This window comes from Pteropus alecto, unplaced genomic scaffold, assembly GCF_000325575.1.
Source record: "Pteropus alecto unplaced genomic scaffold, ASM32557v1 scaffold33, whole genome shotgun sequence".
Lineage (NCBI taxonomy): Eukaryota > Metazoa > Chordata > Mammalia > Chiroptera > Pteropodidae > Pteropus > Pteropus alecto.
Window position 1 is genome coordinate 3525483 of NW_006435762.1, and position 22170 is coordinate 3547652.

A 22170-nucleotide genomic window follows, 5' to 3' on the forward strand; every position below is an offset into this window, starting at 1 on the left:
GACATTTATGCATGTGTACATATAAGTACACATGCGTGCATCCATATGCACCCATGCACATTATGTATACTGTGCTAACATATATAAACATAAATACATTTATGTTTCACACGTATTCGTGCACTTCTATTTTCTCAAGATATTTTTGATAGATACTGTTTTATCTAAAGTTTTTTCAGTACCTATGGAGAAAATAATATAACCTTTCTCTTTAGACTTACCGATATAGTAAATACTATTGAGAGGTTTCCTAACATATTAATTTATTTCCCATGGGAGTGAGTTATAGTAATAGATTTTCTAATATTTAACTATTCTTGCATTTCTGAATACACTATATATCTATATCTATATCAATATCTATCTCTCTCTCTATATATATACACACATACACACACATTCTCCAAAAGATGTACTTCATTGATTGTACAGCAATTAAAATGAACTAGAGTGTGAAAGAAACTGGACTTTGGGTGGTGAACACACAACAGAATATACAGATGTCAAATGATAATGTACACCTGAAAATTATATGATTGTATTAACCGTTACCCCAATAAACTTAATTTAAAAAAATAAAATAACCAACAAACAATAAAATAGGTATAAGAAAAAAAAATGAACTAGAGTGACAATTTAAGTGAAACTCACACACATAATTGTGAACGAAAAAAGTAGACATACTTTCAGTTAGGTAGGTGAACCTCTATTCTCCCAGCTAGAATCTGTGTTGGAGATCTGATGGCAACTGAAGTTGCCAAGCCTTTTTTGTGCTCTCAAACACTGGGATGGGACATGACATTGTGATAGGACATGTTCATGGGTGTGGCCAAAATTATTTTAACTGGATTCAGAAATAACTCTCAAATTAGACAGCGGATTGATAATAACTTTGTAGGTGGGACCTTTTGAGCCAGCCAATACACACCTAGTGGTTGTAACTGATACTGCTTAGTGTATTGTGGGGATAGATGTTTTAGGTTCTCAGTGGAACACACTTTAGACAGATGGTATGAGTTCTAAATGTGGCAGTTCCACAGGGCACCTTCCATTTGGATAGAATGTTTAATTATGAGGTTGGGGCTGGGGGAGAAGAGACTCAGACAGGCTGACAGGTAACATATAATTAGTCCCTTTTCACTTCCCCTCCTAAGTCTACCTCTGGGAAACAGAGCTATTGGTATTTGCAAATGGCAAAAGAGAGCAAAGCTGAGGGATGGAAGACTCTAACTTGGTGCTTCTTTTACCGCCCAATTATGCTTGCTGGATCTGGAAGCTTATGGTATCAGTAATACTCATCATGGATATAAGGTGACAACTGCTATAGTAGTCTTGGCATGGCTCACATGTCAGGGAGTCACAGAGATGTTCTAGAATGGTACAGTGTAGAAAAGAAACTGCCGAGCCATCTAGGGATGAATCTGTCCAGATGTGTGTTGATTGGACATGGCGAGGAACGGAAAAGGGTGAAGGGTTTGCTTCAGGGACTCATCACACCATTCATATCACTGTGGGAAAAGAATAGCAGCCATGGTAGGGCAGGAACACCTCAGACCCTGGGAGGTCAGGGGTAGGAGAGAGCCCACTAACCTCTTCTGCGTTAATATGTCTGGAAGAATGCAGGAAGAGGATGAAGATGGGAAGATGTTTTTACTCTTGTACTTGTAGAATTTTAAACAATGTGCCTATTTTACATATTTAAGAAGCTATTTTTACTGCTTTAACCCTTCACCCCATTCTCCCAGCCCCGCAACATCCCTCCTCTCTGTCTGGCCAGGAGAGGGAGGGAGCAACTGAGGGGATCATTTTATGAACTATATAGATGTCTAACCAATGTACTGTATACTTGAAACTAATTTAAATTTTTAAAAAGCTATTACAAATTTAAAAATAAAAACATCATTGTACCTAAATTTGGAACTAAAATTTAGAAATTAACATTCCCAGCCATAAAGCTGGGCCACTCTCTAATAAGGACCTAGAATATAAAAACACAATAAAAACAAAAGTTAGACTTTTTAAAAATAGTGATCTACATATAAGGTCATATAATTTTCTAGTATGAAAATGTTTTTAGAAATGTATATATACAATAGTGCAAGCTGTTAAATTAACTTTATTTTTAATATAACTGATGAACTTAACAAATACATTTTAATGTAACAAAAAATTACAATTGTTTACTATCTACATTTTAAAGGATTCTAACAAGTATTTTAGTATAGCCAAAGACTTAACATTTGAATTTTTCCCATTTTTGAAATGTAAAATGCACAATACCAATACTACATATCTTACACTTTTAAAGTTTTAGTTAAAACATGAGTCTAAGCAGGTAAAAGAAAGAGTTCTCCTACACCTAAGACAAATAAAATGTATTACTAATAAAGTGCCATTGGATTAGACAATGCTATTCAAACTATTTCCTTTTTGGAGAGGAGGACAAAAGTACATAATAGTCATTTTCATTATTCTAGTGTAGAACTAGTAATTTGCATTAGACGTTGTAACAAGCACAAGTGCTTATTTATCATAGATATTAACCACAATAAAGATTTCATTTCAGGAAAGATCACAACTATGACTCATGACAAGCTGTACAGTAATCACTGAATATAGTTTAGTGTCTAGATTTTCAAAAGTGCAATCTCGAACTAAGATAAATCTAACTCTACCAAAACTAAGAAATAGTTTTAGGGACTTCATATAAATAAAAGAACCTCTTTTTCAATTGTAACATAGTTTTTAACCTGTTTGAAGGAGAGAGGAATAGTGGTAGATGGTAAAATTTTGGCAACAATTATGTTTCTAGCGCGTGAAAGCCTGATAGGCACTGCTATAAGATGCATCTTTCACATAAGGAAAATGTGTTAATTAGATGTATACAGCACTTTTCAGGCACTTGACTTCATTCACTTGGTAGTTAAGTTGATGTTCAGATATTTATTTAATGGAAAAACATTAAATGATATAGTGACTTTGAGCCATGTACCCACAGAACATCTGTGCTCCATAAGTTAAATCCAAATGTTCCCTGCTAAAATCAAATAATGATGCCATATAACCAATTCAGAAGAAAAAAATTTAATAGATTAAAGTTAATACATTGAATTTTCTCAATTTTAAGATTTTCCACAAAAAAGTTTTCTTAAGCCTTGGTTGTCTATTACTTGCCTTAATAACAGGAGGAAAAAGGCTCGAAAACTGTGAAATGTTATGCCTAAATGATATTAGAAAATTTTAAACGGTTGATCAGTTCAAAATAATATACTATTTATGGAAATATGCCTTTCGTTGGCTCTTCTTAAGAGCCGGATTTTCTCATAGTAAGTCTGTTCCTCGTTCATATTATAGAATTCAATATGTAAACATTTTAATATACTCAAAAGAGCATTATAAATTTCGATCTGTTGTCCCTAAATATGTTTGAGTACTACTACATCAGTGTCTGGCTTTGAAACTATCTTTTGGGTCCATGCTAAAGGAATGCTTTCAAATATATCACTGAGGATAGGATTCTAAGATAAGACTATCAAATTCTATTCTAAAATGAAAAAATATGGCAAGATTCCAGTACAGATATTAGTAACGTTCTAATTTTTTTCTTGAATATTCAGTATATAGTTTAAGTATGTTAACATTAAGGATTTTTTTATTTGCATGTAATACAATTTGGGAAAATTCTGCAATATACTTTCAGGCAGTTAGCTTTAAAATAATGAAACTTCAGCTCTTAGCACAAACAGCCCTGAGAACAATGCATTCAAATTACAGCTCAACTAGAAATAATCTAATTGAGAAACTTTAAAGTACAAAAACAAATTCTGGAAAAGTTGTAAATTAAAAAAAAAGTTACCAAGATTTGAGGCACTACCAGACTACAGTACTTTTTTAAGAGTTGGAAAGACTTTGTAAAAAGAACAAACATACAAAGCTATGTGTGCACATGCACACATATTGTGCTCTAATGAAAAACTGTGTCCCCAAATTTCATAGCCTAAACACTTTATTGAAGTATCTACTACTAAAGATATCATGCTCTGGCTGCAGGCAAGTTTTGGTAATTGTTATAAAGCATTGGTACTGAATTTTGCATCATCAATGGAAACGGATTCAAGAGCTTGGTTAGCAACAGTTTCAAGTGACTGACAGCCCTTAGAGGGGAGCATGAAAGAAACATCATAATTATAATTATGACTCAAATGCTAAGTCAAAGTAGCAATGATTTGACTATTTCAGAGGGTATACAACCTTGTAGCAAATAAGGTATAACAAAGTATTTACAGTAGAAATAAAATGGTGTTCTAAAAAGAAACATATTCCACTTGTTAATATTATATAAACTGGTAAAATGCCTGCAGACAAAAATGGTTTATCACTGTATAATCTATCATCATGACAGTCTACATTCTATACATGGTAACCTGTAATACTTAACATTTGCTACAAAAAAGTACAACAAATACTGATAATCAACTATTAACATTTCTAATGTCACAAAAGAATGAAGTCACTTCCATTTTGTGTTAAAAAATGTTTCCCTGCTTCTTTTTAATGTTATAAAGCTTTACTAAATGAAATATTTTGTTCTAGAGAAACATATATTGACTTACATGAAAATAAACAAAGTCCCGTATCTTTAAAATCTATACTTATATGTCAGAGTATTTATACTTCATTATAGTACTTAAAATGAAATATTTATGCATAAATAGGTTTTGCCATTCAAGGTATGAAGATAGAGATGCATTATTATAATTTATATACACTTACCTCGCTATCGAAAATATATTTATGTGAAGTTTGACGAGTTAGGAAGAACAAGGGCATGCTGATCCATAACTAATACTGAACCAGACTACTACCATGGTTAACTGGGGTCATATGTTTGACCAGCAAGCAGCACAGATTGATAACTCTCTGGAATTCCTGTGGGTAACAATGCCAACAAGTAGCAAGTAAGATACACATTACAAAGTACTAAAAAAACTAGAGCAGTATGTAGTAGATACTCAAATGGAATACTGGAAAGAATTTAGCCTAATTCCTAATTGAGCTTTAGATGGGCAAAAGCTAAAATGTTACACTAAAAATTATTAACTACAACCTCAACACTTCTTGTGCTTTAGAATTCTCCTTGCATTTCCTTAAAGTATCTTGCTTTTTGTCCAAGTGGGTTTGCTGAGGCTAACACAAGACTTAAAAGTATGAGCAAATTAAGTAACTAAAACTTTGAGATCTGTTCCTAATGCAATTTCCAGTCACTAATTAGAACAGTTACAACATCTTATATATTTTCCTTTAGATGATAAGAATAGAGGCCTTATATAAGTCAAGGCATGATGGGAGATGTATCATAATCAGTCTTAGAGAATGACGGTATTACTAAAATAGTAATCTTGCTCTAAGTTTCACTCCAGTATAATTATTGTTATTGAGTTGAAGGTCCTCACAAACCCTGTGACAATGTTTAGAATTCTGGAAATGAAGTATATATAATGTAAAAGCCTAAACAGAAATGTAGCAAAATCATCTAAAACACTTTTTAAAATACTTCAGTTTATAGAATTCTTTCCTAGTTATATTTCACATGAGTAACAGAATTAAGTCACATGATAATCAGAAAAGAAATACACATATGTACTTATTAAGTTAAATAATGATTATTACATAAAGTAACTTTTCTTCCATAATTCTAATTCACTTTCATTCCACTTTAGAAAAAAATGTACATAAATTTAACATGTTCCAAATCAATTTGAAGTAAGAATTCCAGTTTTTGTCTTACAAATAAATATTTTGATGTCAAAAAGTCTACTTACAAATGGTTGGAAAGAAGTGACTACTATAAATACCAACTTTTATTGACATAATTTATCAATATAATTGATTAAAAAAATCAACATAATTGACAAAAAGCACTGCATAGTATCCAATAAAGCAGTTCACTCCTTTAAACAGAGAGAATACAAAAGTTAAAAGCAAAAGTACAACTAGAAAGAAACTTTCTATTTTTATGCTGATTACGAAGGCCTTAAATAAAAACCTATAACTTTAATCAACCCCCTTTGCCGCTGTTCCTTGTCTTCTTTATAATGTGACTAATAATCGCCCAACAGTTAATGCCTGTCAACCACAAGCAGGTATGAAAATCACCATACATAAGATTATATTAAGTTGGCCAACAATTTAGCAAAGAAGAGTAGGACTAAGATAATACAGGTGGGTACACATGGCTGCTAAGATAACTGACACTTTTTGATAATATTTTTGTTTAAGGATTTGTGCTTGCCACACACAGGCTGAAACTGTGACAGTTCCAATCCATAATTTACTTACTCTATGATATTAAGTCTGAAGTTAATGCAGAGCAATTCAACTGAAATGTGGTTATTTAAATACCACTAGAGCTACATTGTTTCACTTAAAACCCTGGTTTATTTATCATTTAACTAAAATTCAGGAATGATTTGGTCAAGCTAAAGCTACCTTGTCTATTTCTGGACTCATATGGAAAACCACAGGAGTGTTATAGGAAAAACACCTATAAAATTAAAAAAAAAATTACACATCTTGATATTTTTAAAATTACCAACTGCCTGCAAAACTAACTCAGCACAATTTGATAACAAAAAATAAATGAGGTTGCTTATGAAGGCCATAGCTTTGGTGACAACTTAGGACCAAACTTTAGATCTGCAGTTGATCCAGACCTAAACAGTTTGCTCATGCCTGATGTTCCCATTTTTATTTGCAGGGCTTTATGGCTACAGCATATTCTTCACTCATTGCACACATGACAGACACCTAGAAGGGAAAAATGCAAACAAAAGTTATTCAGAAGGCAATATGCATATAAGATATATTTAATTCATTATATACTGTACATTTGTGGACATGTTATACACTTTGGAAACAGGTATTCCAAGACCAAATAATCTACTTTCTTTATAGTTTCCTAAAGTGAAATTTCTCAAATTGTAGTTTGTAAGACAACTTCCTTGGAATAGAGAGAATAAAAGCTATAAATGTTTCAAACTTATTAGATGTTATATATTCCCATAGCATTCTTTCCTATACTTAAAAGAGTAGCTCAGAAGTTGATCTTCAAAACAATTTGCGGCTGACATTGTCTATGTAGCAAAAATGAACACCTGACAATTTTTTGGTAATGGGTCTCTAAGGATGTCATGGGAAACCTGCCTTATAGAGATCATTTTCAGCATTTCACCAGTATTTAAAAGCTACATTTCATATATGGTATTTTATGCTAACTAGTTTAGGCCAAATTTTTATAAAATGGTTTAAAAAAATCTTCTCATGTGTCTTTACCTGTACGTCTTCACCTGCATTGTATTTTCCTTCTATTTCTTTGCCGAGTTCACCTTCTGGCAGTTTAAGATCCTCGCGAACTTCACCAGTTTCTGTCAGCAGGGAAAGGTAACCATCTTGAATGCATATCAGCTATTAAAAGAAATGATATCATTTGCACTGATTAGATTACACCCACCCCTTTGTAATATTTACATAGTTAAATTGCAATAATCATTAATTAGTATAAGCACACAGTGATACATTAATATATTCTTGGTGCTTAAAAATGCTAAACAAACAAAAGTATAAAATATGTATAGACTAAAAGTGTAAATTCACTCTTCCCTGCATCTCTATCACCCCCCCACTCCAAGTCTCTGCATTATTAAACAGTTTAGGCTTCTTTGTAGTGTATCCTGAAGCATTTACATTTATGTACACACTACAAATATAGTTGTTCTTTAAAAAACAGTATATGTATTTTTCAGCAAGCTGTTTTCACTTAATAACATATCTTAGAAATCTTTCCAAACTGGAAAATATGGACTTATTTTTGTCTCTTCAACCACTTCAAAATTGCATAGATAAACTGTAACTGACTCAACCATTTTCCCATTAAAGGGCATAAAAGTTATTTTTAGTTTTTCACAATCACAAACAATGTGTTTTATAATTTCATTATGAACAAAGTTAAGTGGAAAATTTTTAGTCTCTAACTCACTGCTAACACCACTAGATTTTTTTAAAAAAAGACGAAGGTTAACTTGTTGATGACAAAATGAAACAAAACCTAATCAACCTAATTTGCAAAAGGCGCAGTTTTGATATAATTGATTCTTTTTTGTTATAGGCATGAGGAAAGAGCCAGGCTGCATTAATTTATTCTAAAAGCATGTACACCAGCAGTGTGCCTAGAATTCTAACAGTTTTTATAAAAGGCAATTATCCAGAATACAGATGTTAATGCTGACACACACAAAAGGAGTCAAAAGACATGGCCCCGAACCCCCTTTTACCACTAGGATATAACGCAGGTGCACCATAGCTCTCCTCTATGGCGCAACCAAATCTGGCTCTGGCTTTCTACAGAAACCCCAACTAACATAGGAGATTTTAGTTTTGCACATGTCTAAAATCTGAAAAACAAAAACCATCCTATAAAGCAACCGCAAACACTTTTAATTAATCTTTATCTCTTTCGACTATTTGTGAGGTGGCTGGTAGAGGAGTGGGGGAGCAAAGAGGTTATGTAGAAGTATAATTTTTAAATAAATAACTACAGGCTTTGAGGTGGATCTTTCTGATTTCAACTCTTTTTAGGAGTTCCCTATTGCTTCTCGGCCTTTTGGCTAAGATCAAGTGTAGGAGTTCTCTGAAGTGGAACTTGTCTATTTTAAGAGTTAAAGGTTCACAGTGCCATTAGTGACTGAAACATAAAGCTAAATAGTAATACTAGTATTTTGATGTTTATATAATGGTGGTACATTGTTTTTTGATTTTAAGAATTCATAAAATAAACTGTGGGATGAAATAGAAAGCATTTCAAGTATAAAAATATATAGACATATTATAAAACGTCTTGTAAAATGTATCTGTATGTTGAGTATCTTATTAAAATAAATTGCTTTATGAAATAAAATTAAAATTCCAAAAAAAACTAAGCTATAGAAAAATAAAATTAAATAATAAAAATGAATTATTTGATCTTAAATTATTTATTTAAAAATTTTTAGATATACAGAAAAGTTATAAACATAATGCAACAAAATTCTTATCTTTTACCTGGATCCATCCATTGTTAACATTTAACCACACATGCATTTTTTTCTCTCTGTATATATAAAATATATAAAATACATACCATACACATTCTTATTCTTTTCTTATTTTTACTGACCCACTTGAGAATAAATTTCACACATCATGACTCTTTAGTAATAAATACTTCAGTGTATTTTTCCTAAGAACAAGGACATATCCTTATATAATCAGTTTATTTTTCAAAACCAGGAAATTCAATATTGCTAATACATTATTCAATGTATAGTTCATATTTAAATTTGCCAATCGTCCCAATATTGTCTTTGATAGCATCTTTTTCTTCCCAACTCCAGGATCATATCTTGTATTTGGTTGTCATGTTAATTTAGTCTCTTTTAAACTGAACAGTTCCTCACCCATTGTCTTTCCTGACAGTGACATTTTTGAAGAGTACAGGTTTGCTGCATTATAGAATGTTTCTTATTTTGGGTTTGTCTAATTATTTCCTCATGATTCAGGTAATAAACTTTTGGGAGGGATACTACTAAGTGAGGTGTCCTCTGGGTATCCCACCAAGAGGCAAATGATGTCAATCGTACTATTACTTGTGATGTTAACTTTGATCAGTTGGCTAAGGGAGTTATCTGCCAGATTTATCCACTCTAAAGGTATTATTTTCCCTTCTGTAATTTGCAGTCTTAAAAAAAAAAAAAAAAAAAAGCTAATGGTGTCATTGCTGAATTTTAGGCATTTTTTGTGCAATTGTTTTTCCATCTTCTCTCAAAGCCCTCTCTGGTTCTACAGAGTTGGCAGGAAAGAATGGTGAGGAGACAGTTATAAGTCAATTCTAAATACTTCCTTCTAATCATTACCTTTAAACCAATCTATTCATTTGATAACTTTAAGATGCCTTTGAACTTGTTATTAGCAAGCAGGGAGATGGGAAAGGGCAGGGTCAGAAAACTTATAATAGAGGTGTTTGGCATGCAGGAGTATACTAAGCTGCTGACTGACAAATGAAATTTATATACCCACAAAATACTGGTGCCAGAATGTGGCATCTATTATTTCCTACTAAAATAACCCAATGTATGGTGCTATTTCTCCCATAGGTGTTATTTCTCTCTATAGGGTTCCTTGGAAAAATGAGTAATTCCAGGTCCAGAGAAGAAAGCATACAAGATGAACCAGGAGCCAGCTGTTATCCTAGTAAACATAGCTTAACAAGACCACTAGGCTCACATTACAGGGACTCAGGAGCTAAGCTGAATAAGGTCCTTCTGGCTGAAGATAGAACAATTTGAGAATCAATAAGTTTAGTAACTGCAATGGATTGAAATACAAATACGGTAAAGTTCATAGAGGAAAAAAAACCACTTGATTAGTCATCTTCACTGAATACTAGGGCACCAATTCATTTTGAAAACTAGTAATCAAAAAGAATTAAGCATTTATATTGTCTTTCCTATCATATACTATACCAAAGGGTAAACAAAAAAATTATTGAAGGGAAGTTGCTCTTTATAAAAGTGTTCTGGCTAAAAAAAAAAAAAAAAAAATGAAGAAATGAAGGATTATTTTGTCTCCCCTAATAAATTAATGGGTTGAGGCAATTATATATCTACTAACATCACAAAAAGATAAACAATCAGACTTATTTACCTGATGGTTGTACAGAACATCACCTATGGAGTAGTTTGTATTACAGAAAGAAGAGGAAGAAAATAAAAATCTAAACTGAATCTGATCAAGCCTCTACATATAATTATCAATTTCCAGGAAACATATGAGACAGAGGAACATGTTAAACAATAAGGAAATGCAATTAGCAAAATACAGAATGTGAGAAAGTCTACAGAACAAATGATGTAGGTTTTTTTTTATCAAAAAATTGAAAGAGGAGAGGGGGAGGAAGAGAGAGAACTCTAGTGCATGAGAGAGAGCTATAGATTAAAATAAATTTAAGAGATACACCACTTGGTTTCAATGTGTGAATTTAATTTAGGTCCTGATTTAGATAAATTACAAAACAAAAACAATAACCATCACATCCCAAAAAGCAAAAAAAAAAAAAAAAATGTATACATTTAGAAAATATAAATATTGATTGGCTGATTAGATATTTGAAGGTATTAAGGAATTACTATTTTTTCTGGTGCCACAGTGTGTTTTGATGTTTTAATAGTTCTTATCCTTAGAAATATATGACAAAATATTTTCAGATGAAATGAAAAATGATATAATATCTGATATTAGCTTCAACATAATCAAGAGGTAAGGGGTACAGAAAGAAAAAATAGGTGTGGGGTGTAGATGAAACAAAACTGGCTATATGTTGATAATTGTTAAAGCTAGATGATGGATATATGGGGGTCATTATATTTTGAAAAGTTCCACAATAAAAAGTGAAGAAGAAAAATGCTATGGTGTATAAGAATTCTGTGAAGAGCACTGTAACCGCTAAATGGTTGGAGGCACAAGGAGTTGAAAAAGCAAAGCGTGAACTAAAAGGAAGGATATGGGAAGAGTTAGTGACTACGGATTCTGCCCAGGATGTGATCAGAATTAGAAAGAACACTAAAAATGGGGAATTATAAAGATTTTTTTGCCTGTATTTGAATTATTGGTATACAACAGAAGGCTAGACAAGGCATGTCATCACTACAGGTGCCTTCTGAGCCCTAATTTCTGAATTTAATTTTGTTCCTCATTCTATTTCAAACAACCAGACTTAAGTCCTCTTCCTTTCAATTTCTTCCTTTTCCTCTTCTTCCAGCCTCTCAAGCTGCTTACTTAGAGCTGCTGGTCCCTGGTAGAGACTTAATGCTTGATCATTATTTTAAAACCTAAGCAAATAACACTATCATCAACTGGAAGCATAATCTGACCCACCAAGCCATGAAGTTGGGTATGCACAGCAGCACTCCATCATCAAGTGGAAGTAGCATATACGAGATCAACTCGAGCAGGTCCTAAGGTCACAAACAAGTTGTATAAGAACTTGGCTCAGACTAAGAAAGCACCCTCTTCTGCTACATCAACAACTTCTCCTTCAATTTATACCAATGGCTTTATGGGGAGTTCCCCTATGACCTGCTGACTGAAAAAGACAATTCCTAATGGTTTCTAGATGGTTATGCGTGATTTGATGAAATTATTCAGAGAGGGCCCTGAAAGATAGTGGAGGTGAGAAAAGCTTCATGAACTGGACGTGAAAGAAGAAAGAACCAGAGGTTTGCATTTACACTAATTATGGGCAATGCCTAAGAGTTTGGGTGGAAGGTCCAGGACACTGAAAGAACAAACAGAAAAATTGGTGACAGTAAATGTGGGGAAATGGTAATGTGGAAGGACTCCAAATAGTTAGAGAATGTGCCCATATGAATACCAAAGGGTATCTGTTACAAAGGGAGACAATTAGGTGGACAAGATAATTCTATCTGTGAATGTCTTTCAGTTTCTTTATGTAGTCTTTCCAGTCTTTGCTCAATTGGCTTATGAAGAAAGTAGCCCTGGTGGCATGGACTCAAAGACACAGGCTTGCTCTCACCAAAGCTGATCTGACTACATACACTACCAAGTACCTGATATGGTACCATTCCCCAGGGGTAACAGCAGGCCACCTGGCGACTCTGTATTCCTTCCGTCATGGAAGAGGCAGTGGTTTGCACTCATTCCATTAGATTCTTATTCTAGGTATTCTAGGAATGACTCCCCTGCCTGCAGTGCTTCTGCTAAAATCCCATCTGTGAATTTATAGAATGCCACATTCCTGTCAGTATTGCGCTTGGTATCATTTGACTAAAAACTTCATTTGACGTGCAAAATAAAAGAGAACAGGAGAATGTTCAGAGAATTCAATGGTCTATGCACTCCGTCATTTGAAAACAGTTTGCCTGTGTCAACTGGGCTATTGAAAGTGTCATCTTTGCCATCGGCTGAGTGATATTTTGTGGGTTTGGGTGCTATTTAACAGGTTGCAATATATTTCAATATATGGTACTATTTCTCCCATTGGTATAATATACAGGTCTAGGAACCAAAGGTTGTGGCTCTTCTTACTATTATTCCTAACGATACTGTAGCAAAATACTTGCTTATTGTTCCTGCAATACTGGGATCTGCCAGTTTTGAAATTTTTTATTCTTAAAGAAAGACTTCTTCCACCAGGGAACACAAAGATGCCACAGAACAGGTAAAAATTATAAAAAGACTTTAACCTCAAGGAACTCACAGAATCATTATTTTCTTTGTTGTTGTTCTTTCTTAAGTTGTAACAATAGAATTCAACTCACATATGCCAATATCCAAAAAGCATACCATTTATTTGAAGAATAGACTATGATTTTAATATTCATAGATTTGGCAATTCACCAATCCAAAGGTCCGCAATATGTACTTTAATATATCCTGCAGCAGTTAGTTTTCTTTCTGAAAAATGGTCTTCAAATGACAGATAAAACTTTAGTGAATGCAGAAAAGGCACTTGTGTTGTATATACAGGAACATAGAATCTTCTTAAGAAACTTGATTCAAATGAGTGCCAGAGTCTGAACAAGTGTTTCTATATTTTAAAATTTGGGGATTCCCTACGGTGTCTGGATATATTTGCATTTACACCATCACTGAGCTCCAGACAACCATAACTACTTTGGGGAAAAGTAAAAGAAATTAGCAATTTCAAACCTAGCTGCATCTTGCAATCGAAGTCTGGAGAAAATTTTTCTTTCATTCTGAACTTATTTTAAAATACATAAAGATAAAATTATAAATATTAATGTATTTGTTTTCCTAAATATTTAGTTTTTAATTATTATAATAAATATGTATATAATATATTATATATATAACATATTTCACTCTAGCTGACTGCCAAACTGGCACTTGAAATACTCAATAAAGCAAATACAAAGGACATATAGCTAAATAATAAGTAGGAATTTAATCAAGGCACTTGGGATAGATGAGTGAAGATCTCCACAGCACAATAAATATAATGGGTAAAGCTTGCAGAACAATTTTTTTTTTTTTTATGCCTACAGCACCTGGTCTTCCTAGGTGGTCTTCCATCCAAGTACTAACCAGGCCCGGCCCTGCTTAGCTTCCGAGATCAGACGGGATCGGGCGTGTTCAGGGTGGCATGGCTGTAGACTACTAATTTTTTGAAATGAACAGAAATAAGTACTCTACGGTGACTTGATAATGAAGGGATGTGATCACTGGGTACTTACTCTACAAGGCACTGTTCTAAGTATTAACTATTTAAATCTCACAATGATCCCATGAAAGGTTTATTATTTTTATCTCCATTTTATAAATAAAGAAAGGAGGCAAGAGGTTAGATAACTTGCCAAAAGAGGTCACACAGTTAGTGCTGAAGCAGGGGTTTGGACTCAGATTACCTGGCTTGAGTTATTCTCTTATCCACTCTGCAGTAAAAACTACACACCAAAGACTGAGACAAGAGTGAGGCAACTGAGATACTTGGTCTTGGGTGAAAAATTTAAAATGGCATCAAAAAGAAGTATCAGCCATAAGACAAATATTTTAACTCAATATTTTAAAAGATTAAAAATGTAAAAATTCCATGATGAACAAAATATCAAAATTTTAAATAATGATAGAATCAGAATTACTGATTTTTCCTTTTGCCTTAGGCTCCTATGTGGCTTAGTATTGTTACTGGTCCTACCTTTTTAAAAAAAATTTTGTGCTCTAGACAACAGACTCATTTACCTCATTCCCTTCACTCTAGTCCAGGCCCTGCTACATCTCAAAATAAAACACAAATCGAATTTTTCCTTTATGTTAAATCTTGAGCTCCAATCAATAATTGGCTAATTCAATCACAGTAGTAATTATCTGAACTACTGGTAATATCTGAATTACTGATATCATATTTCTGAAATATTCAAAAGCAAAAGTATTCTATGTTGGCTGCATGTTAATGAATATCATAAATGTTGAATAGTCAAAAAATTCACGTTCAGAATTAAAACAGAAATCCATTTTTGGCAAAAGAAAATTCTATGCTTAGCCTTAGTTGGCTACACTATTCTTACCTCAATGAATAATTACCTATGCATTTAACAAATGTTTATTGAACACCACTATATGTCATGTCTAAATTAGGTGTTTCCAGAATAATGGAATGATTAAGTGGGATATTTACCCAGGAAAAGGGAGAGCAGAAAAAAGCTACTTTTTGGTATATATCTAACTTAGGAGGTAATTTAATCCTCACAATGTCCTCTTTTGTGGATGAAAAGGCTGAGGCTCAGAGAGGTTGTGTAATTTATCTAAGGTCATCCAGCCAGAAAGTAGCAGAACTGAATCCAAACCCAGAAATGCCTGACTATAAACAAACAAACAAACAAACCACTTGCTATTATTATACTAAGACAATTCAAATTTTTACAAAGGCTCGAAAGCAACCTAGAAATCATAAGTGGGGAAGTAAAAATATAAAACTGCTCACTAGATTAAAACCATGTAAAAATATGTTTACATGTGGACAAAGAGTAAAAGAAAGTCATGGGTAATTACAGTTGACAGTAGTATTCTTTAAAAATTATGTCATACAATAAAAGGTATAGAAAGAAATCAATTTAAACTGGATAAAACAAATCTAAGTGTCACACTCGTATTTCTCACTATGTAAAATGAACAGAAAAGAGTACTAGATATGGTATGCTTGACAAAGAAATGGAAGACTTTCAAGAAAGACTTTAGTTATGATTAATCTAAGCTCCCACATCCTATGAGGTCAATGGTTTGGTTACTATCAATACTCAAAACAACAGAATGCTGTCATTAAACATGACCTATCCAAATGTATAATTGGAACTCAAATGTGAAGTTTATACCTATAATTTAACGAAAGGTCACAGCATGGTCATGGAATAGAAATAAAACAATTACATAGTTTTTAAAAATTTTCTTCACCATATTCAGTGACCATGTACTTTACCCTTTATGTTTAAGGCTTTCAACTTATTTATTTAAGAATATCGAATGCTGACTCACATTCATTAATACACAAACTTGGTTGGTGGAACATGAATTCTAATAATTTCTTGAAAGTCTTAAGTCTGATAAGTGAAAAGAAATAAAACATATGAGAGAGAGAGTCATCTAAATTTGAAATATTTTACAACAAAGAGAATAATAATTTAACCAAACATTAAACTTATTCAGTCATAATATGCAGAATATGCAGTCATTTAATCTGAGAAACAAGAAGTGTTAAACTTTTTAAAAATGAAAGAATGTTAAAAAATAGCAAAGTAGAATAATCCTGAATAAGGTACAAATTTTAAATATCACTATTTCTCCAATTTCTAAGATAAGTGGTACCTAATAATTGTAGAAAAATCTACACTACTCCTGGCTTCTGTTGAATTACAACTGATAGTAGAATGTATTTGCACCTTTAAGAAACAAGAAGCACTCTAAAGGAAATTATTACTTACTTGATAATCATTTCTCTTAATATTTGGAACATCCATATTGTGAGTAGAAGGGCAAATATCTTCATATTTTTTGCCCGTGAAAATATCAATTCCAACAAGGTGAACCTAACAGAGAAGGGAGAACAGGAGACCTATTTAATCTTTGCCAAGTATATCACTCATTACATACACAAGAGCACAATACCAACGACGATTATGACAGATTCTTTCTCCCTTCAAGGTCATCTAATCTTACTTTCTTAAAAAAATGTAGTGGGCACAGAATTAAGAAGAATGAACAACTAAACAGTATCACGACATATCAAGATCTAAATCATATACAGCCCAGTAATTCAATTAAGCCAAATAATTCAATTATAAAAGTGAATAAGAAAAATGATGAACTTAGATTTCTTAGAAATACGTTAGAACAGGTTTTCTCATTTGTAAACGAACAGACCTAACTCACTAAGATTCAGGAAAGTTTCGGTTCCCAATTAATGAAACATTATAAGGGCCAAGGAGGAAATGCTACCTTTCAGTATGCAAAGCAATAGCTGATCACTCAGTAATTGTGGGAAGGAAAAAAAAAAGTGCTTATTTCAAAGTTTTAAGTATAGAAATCTCATGTGCTGTAATGTAAAGCAAATGATCAAAATCAACGCAGACGTACCTGGAAGGGCACTTACCTTGGCATGACCATGTTTTCCAGTTTTGGAAGTTGACATCTCCACTATTTTGCATGGTCGTCCTTTGAGCACCACGAAGCCGTTTTTGCGCAGGGCCGAACACTGCATAGGGTAAGTGCTGGAAGCCCCAGCGTCTCCAGTAGTGAAATCAATTTCATCCGCCATGGTGGGCTGAGGAGAGGGTAGCTTTTCCGAGGGAACTACGCGAAAAGTTTGTTTGCTTTTTAACAACGGGCACAAAGATAAAGAAATATCTCATTTCGAACAGGTTACGTGCCAAGCATCATTGATCTATTATTTGTGCATTTATAGAACATCTACCCAAGAACAGTGGGCACTTTCTAACTTTGGCCTCTACAAACTTTTCCATCCTTTGGTGGAGAGGTGGGGAAGGAAGTTGCAGAGAGCTAGCTAGGGGTGAGGGTACCCGCGCCAGCGCAGGGAGCCGCAAATCCCGGCCCCCATCGTCCCACCGCAGAAGCCGGCGACCTTCCCGCACAGCGCCGCGCCGCACCTCCCGGCCCTCTGCCGCCGCCCTGATCCCCATTGCGGGGGACCCAGCCCAGGCCGCACGTCCCCACGAAGGATGGGGATAACAGGACCAGGCCAGCAGCACCTAGCCCTCGCTCACTGGGCGCGCACTACACTCCCCGGACGCGTCGTCGTAGCCCCGGCCTCTCATGCGCCCCCTTATCCTGCCGGCATCCTCAGCCTGGCCCGGCTCCGCATGGGCCTGAGCTCTGGTGGGTCCCGCGCTCGCCTCCGTTTCCCCCATCCATCCTTTCTCCTCCCCTCATTAGGACTCGGCTTCGGCCGCCTTTCCCGGCCCTGCCTCGCTCCAGTCCCAGCCCCACCAGTTTTTCCGCATGTCTTCACCTTTCAGCAAAGAAAGAGCGCCTTTCGCCTGCGCACCCGCTTTGGTCCCCTACAGCAGCGGCGGCGGGGGCGGTGGCGGCCGCGGCAGTTCCAAGAGACGGGGCGGGGCCGCCACACTTTCCACACCCCGGCCTCCCCGCCCTTTCCCGCCCCCACCTCAGCCCCACTTCCGGGATAGGTCTGGAGCGTCACAGGCACCGCCCCCTCGGGCTACCATTGGCTACAAGGTTCCCGAGGCCTCGCCTAGTCACGTGAAGAGCGCCCTGGCTACCCCACGTGCTGCGGATTAGTGCACTTCCGGCGTGAAGAGCTCTTTCTGGAGGCCGAATGGTGAAGGTAAACTCGTCAGCAAGGAAACTTGCTCTCTCAAACTTTTAGGTTCGTTGCGTTCAGATTCCAGTCGAAGTTTATGGGAACCAAGCCACGCGCTCGGTGGCCCCTGCCCTCAGGTGCGTGCCTGTTGTCACGTGCGAGTCGTCAGAACTCCAGAGGCGAGTGAATTCAACCGCGTGGCTGTGGAGGGAACTTTGGGTTCGAACTTCTGGCCCAGCTTGCAGCCTTCTTTGGTGGTCCTATCCACACTTGCTCCTCGAGATAGAGCCCAATACGGTATTTTATTACCCAGCTCTGCACTGTGAGCTCCGCGGAAGACCCAAGCCACCCATGATGAGTTTATGGTAGCGACTGCCACTGGGTGCCCCGCCGGAGTCGGTAGCCCTCTCAGGGTTGAGAACTCAAGAGACGTCGTAGAGCTGAAAAGCAGCGGCGAAATGACCTAACTCACTCTTTGCTCCAGAAGCTATTTTAGAGTTGTGGAGGCGAGCTTATGTCTGACTCCTCCTACATTGTCCAATCTAGAAAGGTGTTCTGTCAGACTCAGGTCTTTTTTCCTCCTGGCATTGGCATTCCATCGAGTTAGAGCTATCTGTGTCCATACCTCATTAGAACGGTTGGATTGTTTTCAAAGTCGACCTGGAGCCAATAGAGACTTGTTGGATTAAGGACCAAGGTTCTTAAAAGAGATGAGCTCCCTCCCCTTTTCATGGTTTCATTTCACAGCCCACCACATTTTCCTACTGTGGAGAGGTGACTTCCACACCCCAGTTTATGTGGCCCTGTGATTTTGTATTGCTGTCTCATGAGTAGTCCCATTTCTCACATTCCTATGTGGCTCTACAGTTTACGCAATATTTCACACATGTTGTGTAATTTAACCTTTACATCAAGCAAGTGAACTCCCATAAACAGCTCAGTCTCTAATATAGAAAGAGCCAGATTAAAATCCCAGTTCATGAGCCCACTCTGCTTTTCTTTACATCACCTAACCTTTCCATGTCATTAGAATGGTTGCTAATATTTAAAGAATATTTATGTAAGCAGATAGTGAATTAATGTTTCATGTGCATTATTTAATCTTGACTGTTACTGTTTTAACCTCAAATTTATTGTTATAACTTATACAAAGTAAAATTTACCTTTTTTAGTTATATGAATTTTGAAGAATGTAGGCAGTTATGTAACTACCACTATAATCAAAATATAGACTGTTTCTTCATTTCAAAAGTTTTCTCCTGACTTTTTGTGGTCAGTCCCCTCCCCCCCAGGCAGCCCCTGACAATCATTAACAACGATTCTTTTACCTACATTTTCAGTTGTGGAAAATGGCAGAGAAAAGTAATTTGTCCAGAATCACATAGCTAGCAAGTCAGAAGGCCAAGATTGAATTCTAAGCAGTTTAGCTTCACAATTATTGCTTTACCTACCACCTTATACTGCATTCACATAAAATTTGGATTTTGAATCAAATGATCCAGCTTCATTCATTTAATAAATACAGTTGATTCTAGTGAAGTCACTGGAACACTAACTCAGTAAACGCTGAATCATTGCTCCTAGGGGAAATACAGAGTTGGGTTCCTGTGAGCCTCTAGTCACGCTTTCATCAACTGAACTATATATAATCTTGTTCTATGTTTAAAGACACCTTATTTAATATATATTGATTCATTAACATTTAACTGACAGTCAACAGCACTACAATACATGCCCAAAGGAGGCTTATCTAATGCATGTATTTTCTCTGTAAAGCACATCACAGCCTTCTTTCTTGTGCTCGAAAACCCTACACAGCACTGTATCACTATTCTCAGGGGCCATTTTAAACAGCCAAGTCACCAAAAAAATTTACAAAAAAAGTGAAAAAGCACTGATAGACAAAAAAAAACTTGTTTACTATTTGCCAGTTGAAAAAAGGCAGAGCATTACCTTGTTTGACCTCAGCCAAGAAAATCTGTGTTAGATAACTCAAATCTTTCACTGTTCTATGCATGTCCACGAATGATTGCAAAGGCATCTTGTATTGATTTTGAGGTTACAGGTAAATTTATCAAGTAAGGAAATTCATAAATATGGAATCCATGAATAATGAGGAATGACTGTTTATTTTAGTACACTTAGTGATGAAATTATTATGTCAACCAGGACAGCCGCTTGTGTCTTAGGTACTTGCAGTCTAGTGCAGGATACAATCTAGCAATTTTAACAGATATAATAAATCCTACTAGAGAAATAATTATAGGATGCTGAAAAATAGGGCTCCTCATTTAGTCTAGGTGTTGTCCAATTGAAATATAGTGCAAGCCACATGTAACTTAGAGTTTTCTTGTAGCTACATTAAAAAAAAATTACTTTCAACTATATTTTATTTAGCTGAATGCATCTAAAATATTATTTCACATGTACCAGTATAAAATTTATTAACAAGGTAATTTTACATTTTTTATACTAAGCCTTCAAAGTCTGGTATAGACATCTCAATTCAGAATAGCCACATTTCAAATGTTCAGTAGGTATGTATGACTGGTGGTTATTATATTGGGCATTACAGGTCTGGAAAATTTTGAGACTGCTTCTCTGGGAGTGATATCCTAATTTGACATCTGAAAAATAAGCAGAAGTTAACACTAAAGAGGGGTTTGGAAAAGGCATTTTAGGCAAAGGGATTGGAGGTAAAAAGACCTATTGGTGACAGAATTGTGGCATCATCTTGGACTGCAAATAGTTTAATGTGACTGGTGCATACTGTTAAAAAAAATGGGTGAATTTGGATTTTATACCAAGAGCAATAGAGAAACATTGAAACAATACATAGAATAAAATGACAGGATATATTTTTTATTTAGATGATCCTGCTTATGATATGGAGCATTTTTTAGAGAGAGAAAATATTGGGAATAGGAAACCAATCAGGAAGAAATAGTTAATGTTGGTCAGCAAAGGTGATGACTGTGAGAACATAGAGAAGATAGATTGAAGAGAATTATAAGGGAAGATGTAAAGACTGTCATAAATTAATGTTGGGGGTCAAGGCATGAGAAGGAAGGAAGAGAAGGAAGGAAGGAAGGAAGGAAGTCACAAGGCATGAAGAAGAAGAAAGCACCAAATTGAAAACTGGAATGGTGGTATCATTCACTGAGATTGAAAATAAAAGAGAAAAAGCAAGTATCCAGGGAAAGTTGAGTTCACTTTTGGTCAAAATGAGTTTGAGGTTATTGTGGGACATATATCTTATTTAAGACATTTATGAATTATCAATGCATAGTTGATGGTTAAAGCTAAACTAAGAAACTCTCTTCAGCTCTAAGAACACAGAGAGACTGAAAGTAAAAGGATGGAGAAAGATATTGCATGCAAATGGAAACCAAAAGAAAGCTTGGGTAGCTATACATACATTAGCCAAAATAGACTTTTAGACAAAGACTGTAATAAGAGACAAAGAATGACAAATAATAACATAGGGGTTAATTCAACAAATGGATATAACATTTGTAAATATTTGTGCACCTAACATAGGAGCATCTAAGTATATAAAGCAAATATTATCAGACCTCAATGATACTACAAAAATACAAAGGATCAGAAAAGACTCTATGAACAATTATACACCAACTAATTGGACAACCTGGAAAGAATGGATAAATTCATAGAAACATTCAACCTACCAAGACAGAATCATAAAGAATAAAAACCTGAGCAGATCAATTACTACTAAGGGGATGGAATCAGTGATTAAAACCTCC

At 35.2% G+C, this 22170-nt stretch overlaps 1 protein-coding gene and 1 non-coding gene across 3 annotated transcripts; both read right to left on the reverse strand.

The window, feature by feature from the left end:
• Nucleotides 1–2098: 2098 nt before the first annotated feature.
• On the reverse strand, nucleotides 2099–18246 carry EIF5A2 (eukaryotic translation initiation factor 5A2). 2 transcript variants are annotated; one of them, XM_006910830.3, is made up of 5 exons: nucleotides 18092–18246; nucleotides 17216–17415; nucleotides 16548–16652; nucleotides 7333–7464; nucleotides 2099–6807 (listed from the first exon to the last, which is right to left on the reverse strand). In XM_006910830.3, exons 2-5 carry the CDS (start codon nucleotides 17378–17380, stop codon nucleotides 6748–6750), a joined length of 462 nt encoding a protein of 153 aa, XP_006910892.1. In that variant the 5' UTR covers nucleotides 17381–17415; nucleotides 18092–18246; the 3' UTR covers nucleotides 2099–6747. The 2 variants fall into 2 exon arrangements, with proteins under 2 accessions (XP_006910892.1, XP_024901842.1); XM_025046074.1 differs by having other exon boundaries at nucleotides 17216–17435; nucleotides 18092–18219.
• On the reverse strand, nucleotides 14109–14227 carry LOC112479038. Its single transcript, XR_003046034.1, has one exon. It is a non-coding gene; the product is annotated as a 5S ribosomal RNA (ribosomal RNA).
• Nucleotides 18247–22170: the final 3924 nt, after the last annotated feature.

What these genes read in the sequence shown, in the direction of transcription:
- EIF5A2 (XM_006910830.3), bottom strand. Translation starts at nt 17,380, where the DNA reads ATGGCGGATGAAATTGATTTCACTACTGGAGACGCTGGGGCTTCCAGC. An exon ending in GAAAACATGGTCATGCCAAG is followed by an intron (nt 16,653 to 17,215) that starts GTAAGTGCCCTT and finishes CTTCTCTGTTAG; the next exon opens with GTTCACCTTGTTGGAATTGA. An exon ending in ATGCAGGTGAAGACGTACAG is followed by an intron (nt 6,808 to 7,332) that starts GTAAAGACACAT and finishes TTTCCCTTCTAG; the next exon opens with GTGTCTGTCATGTGTGCAAT.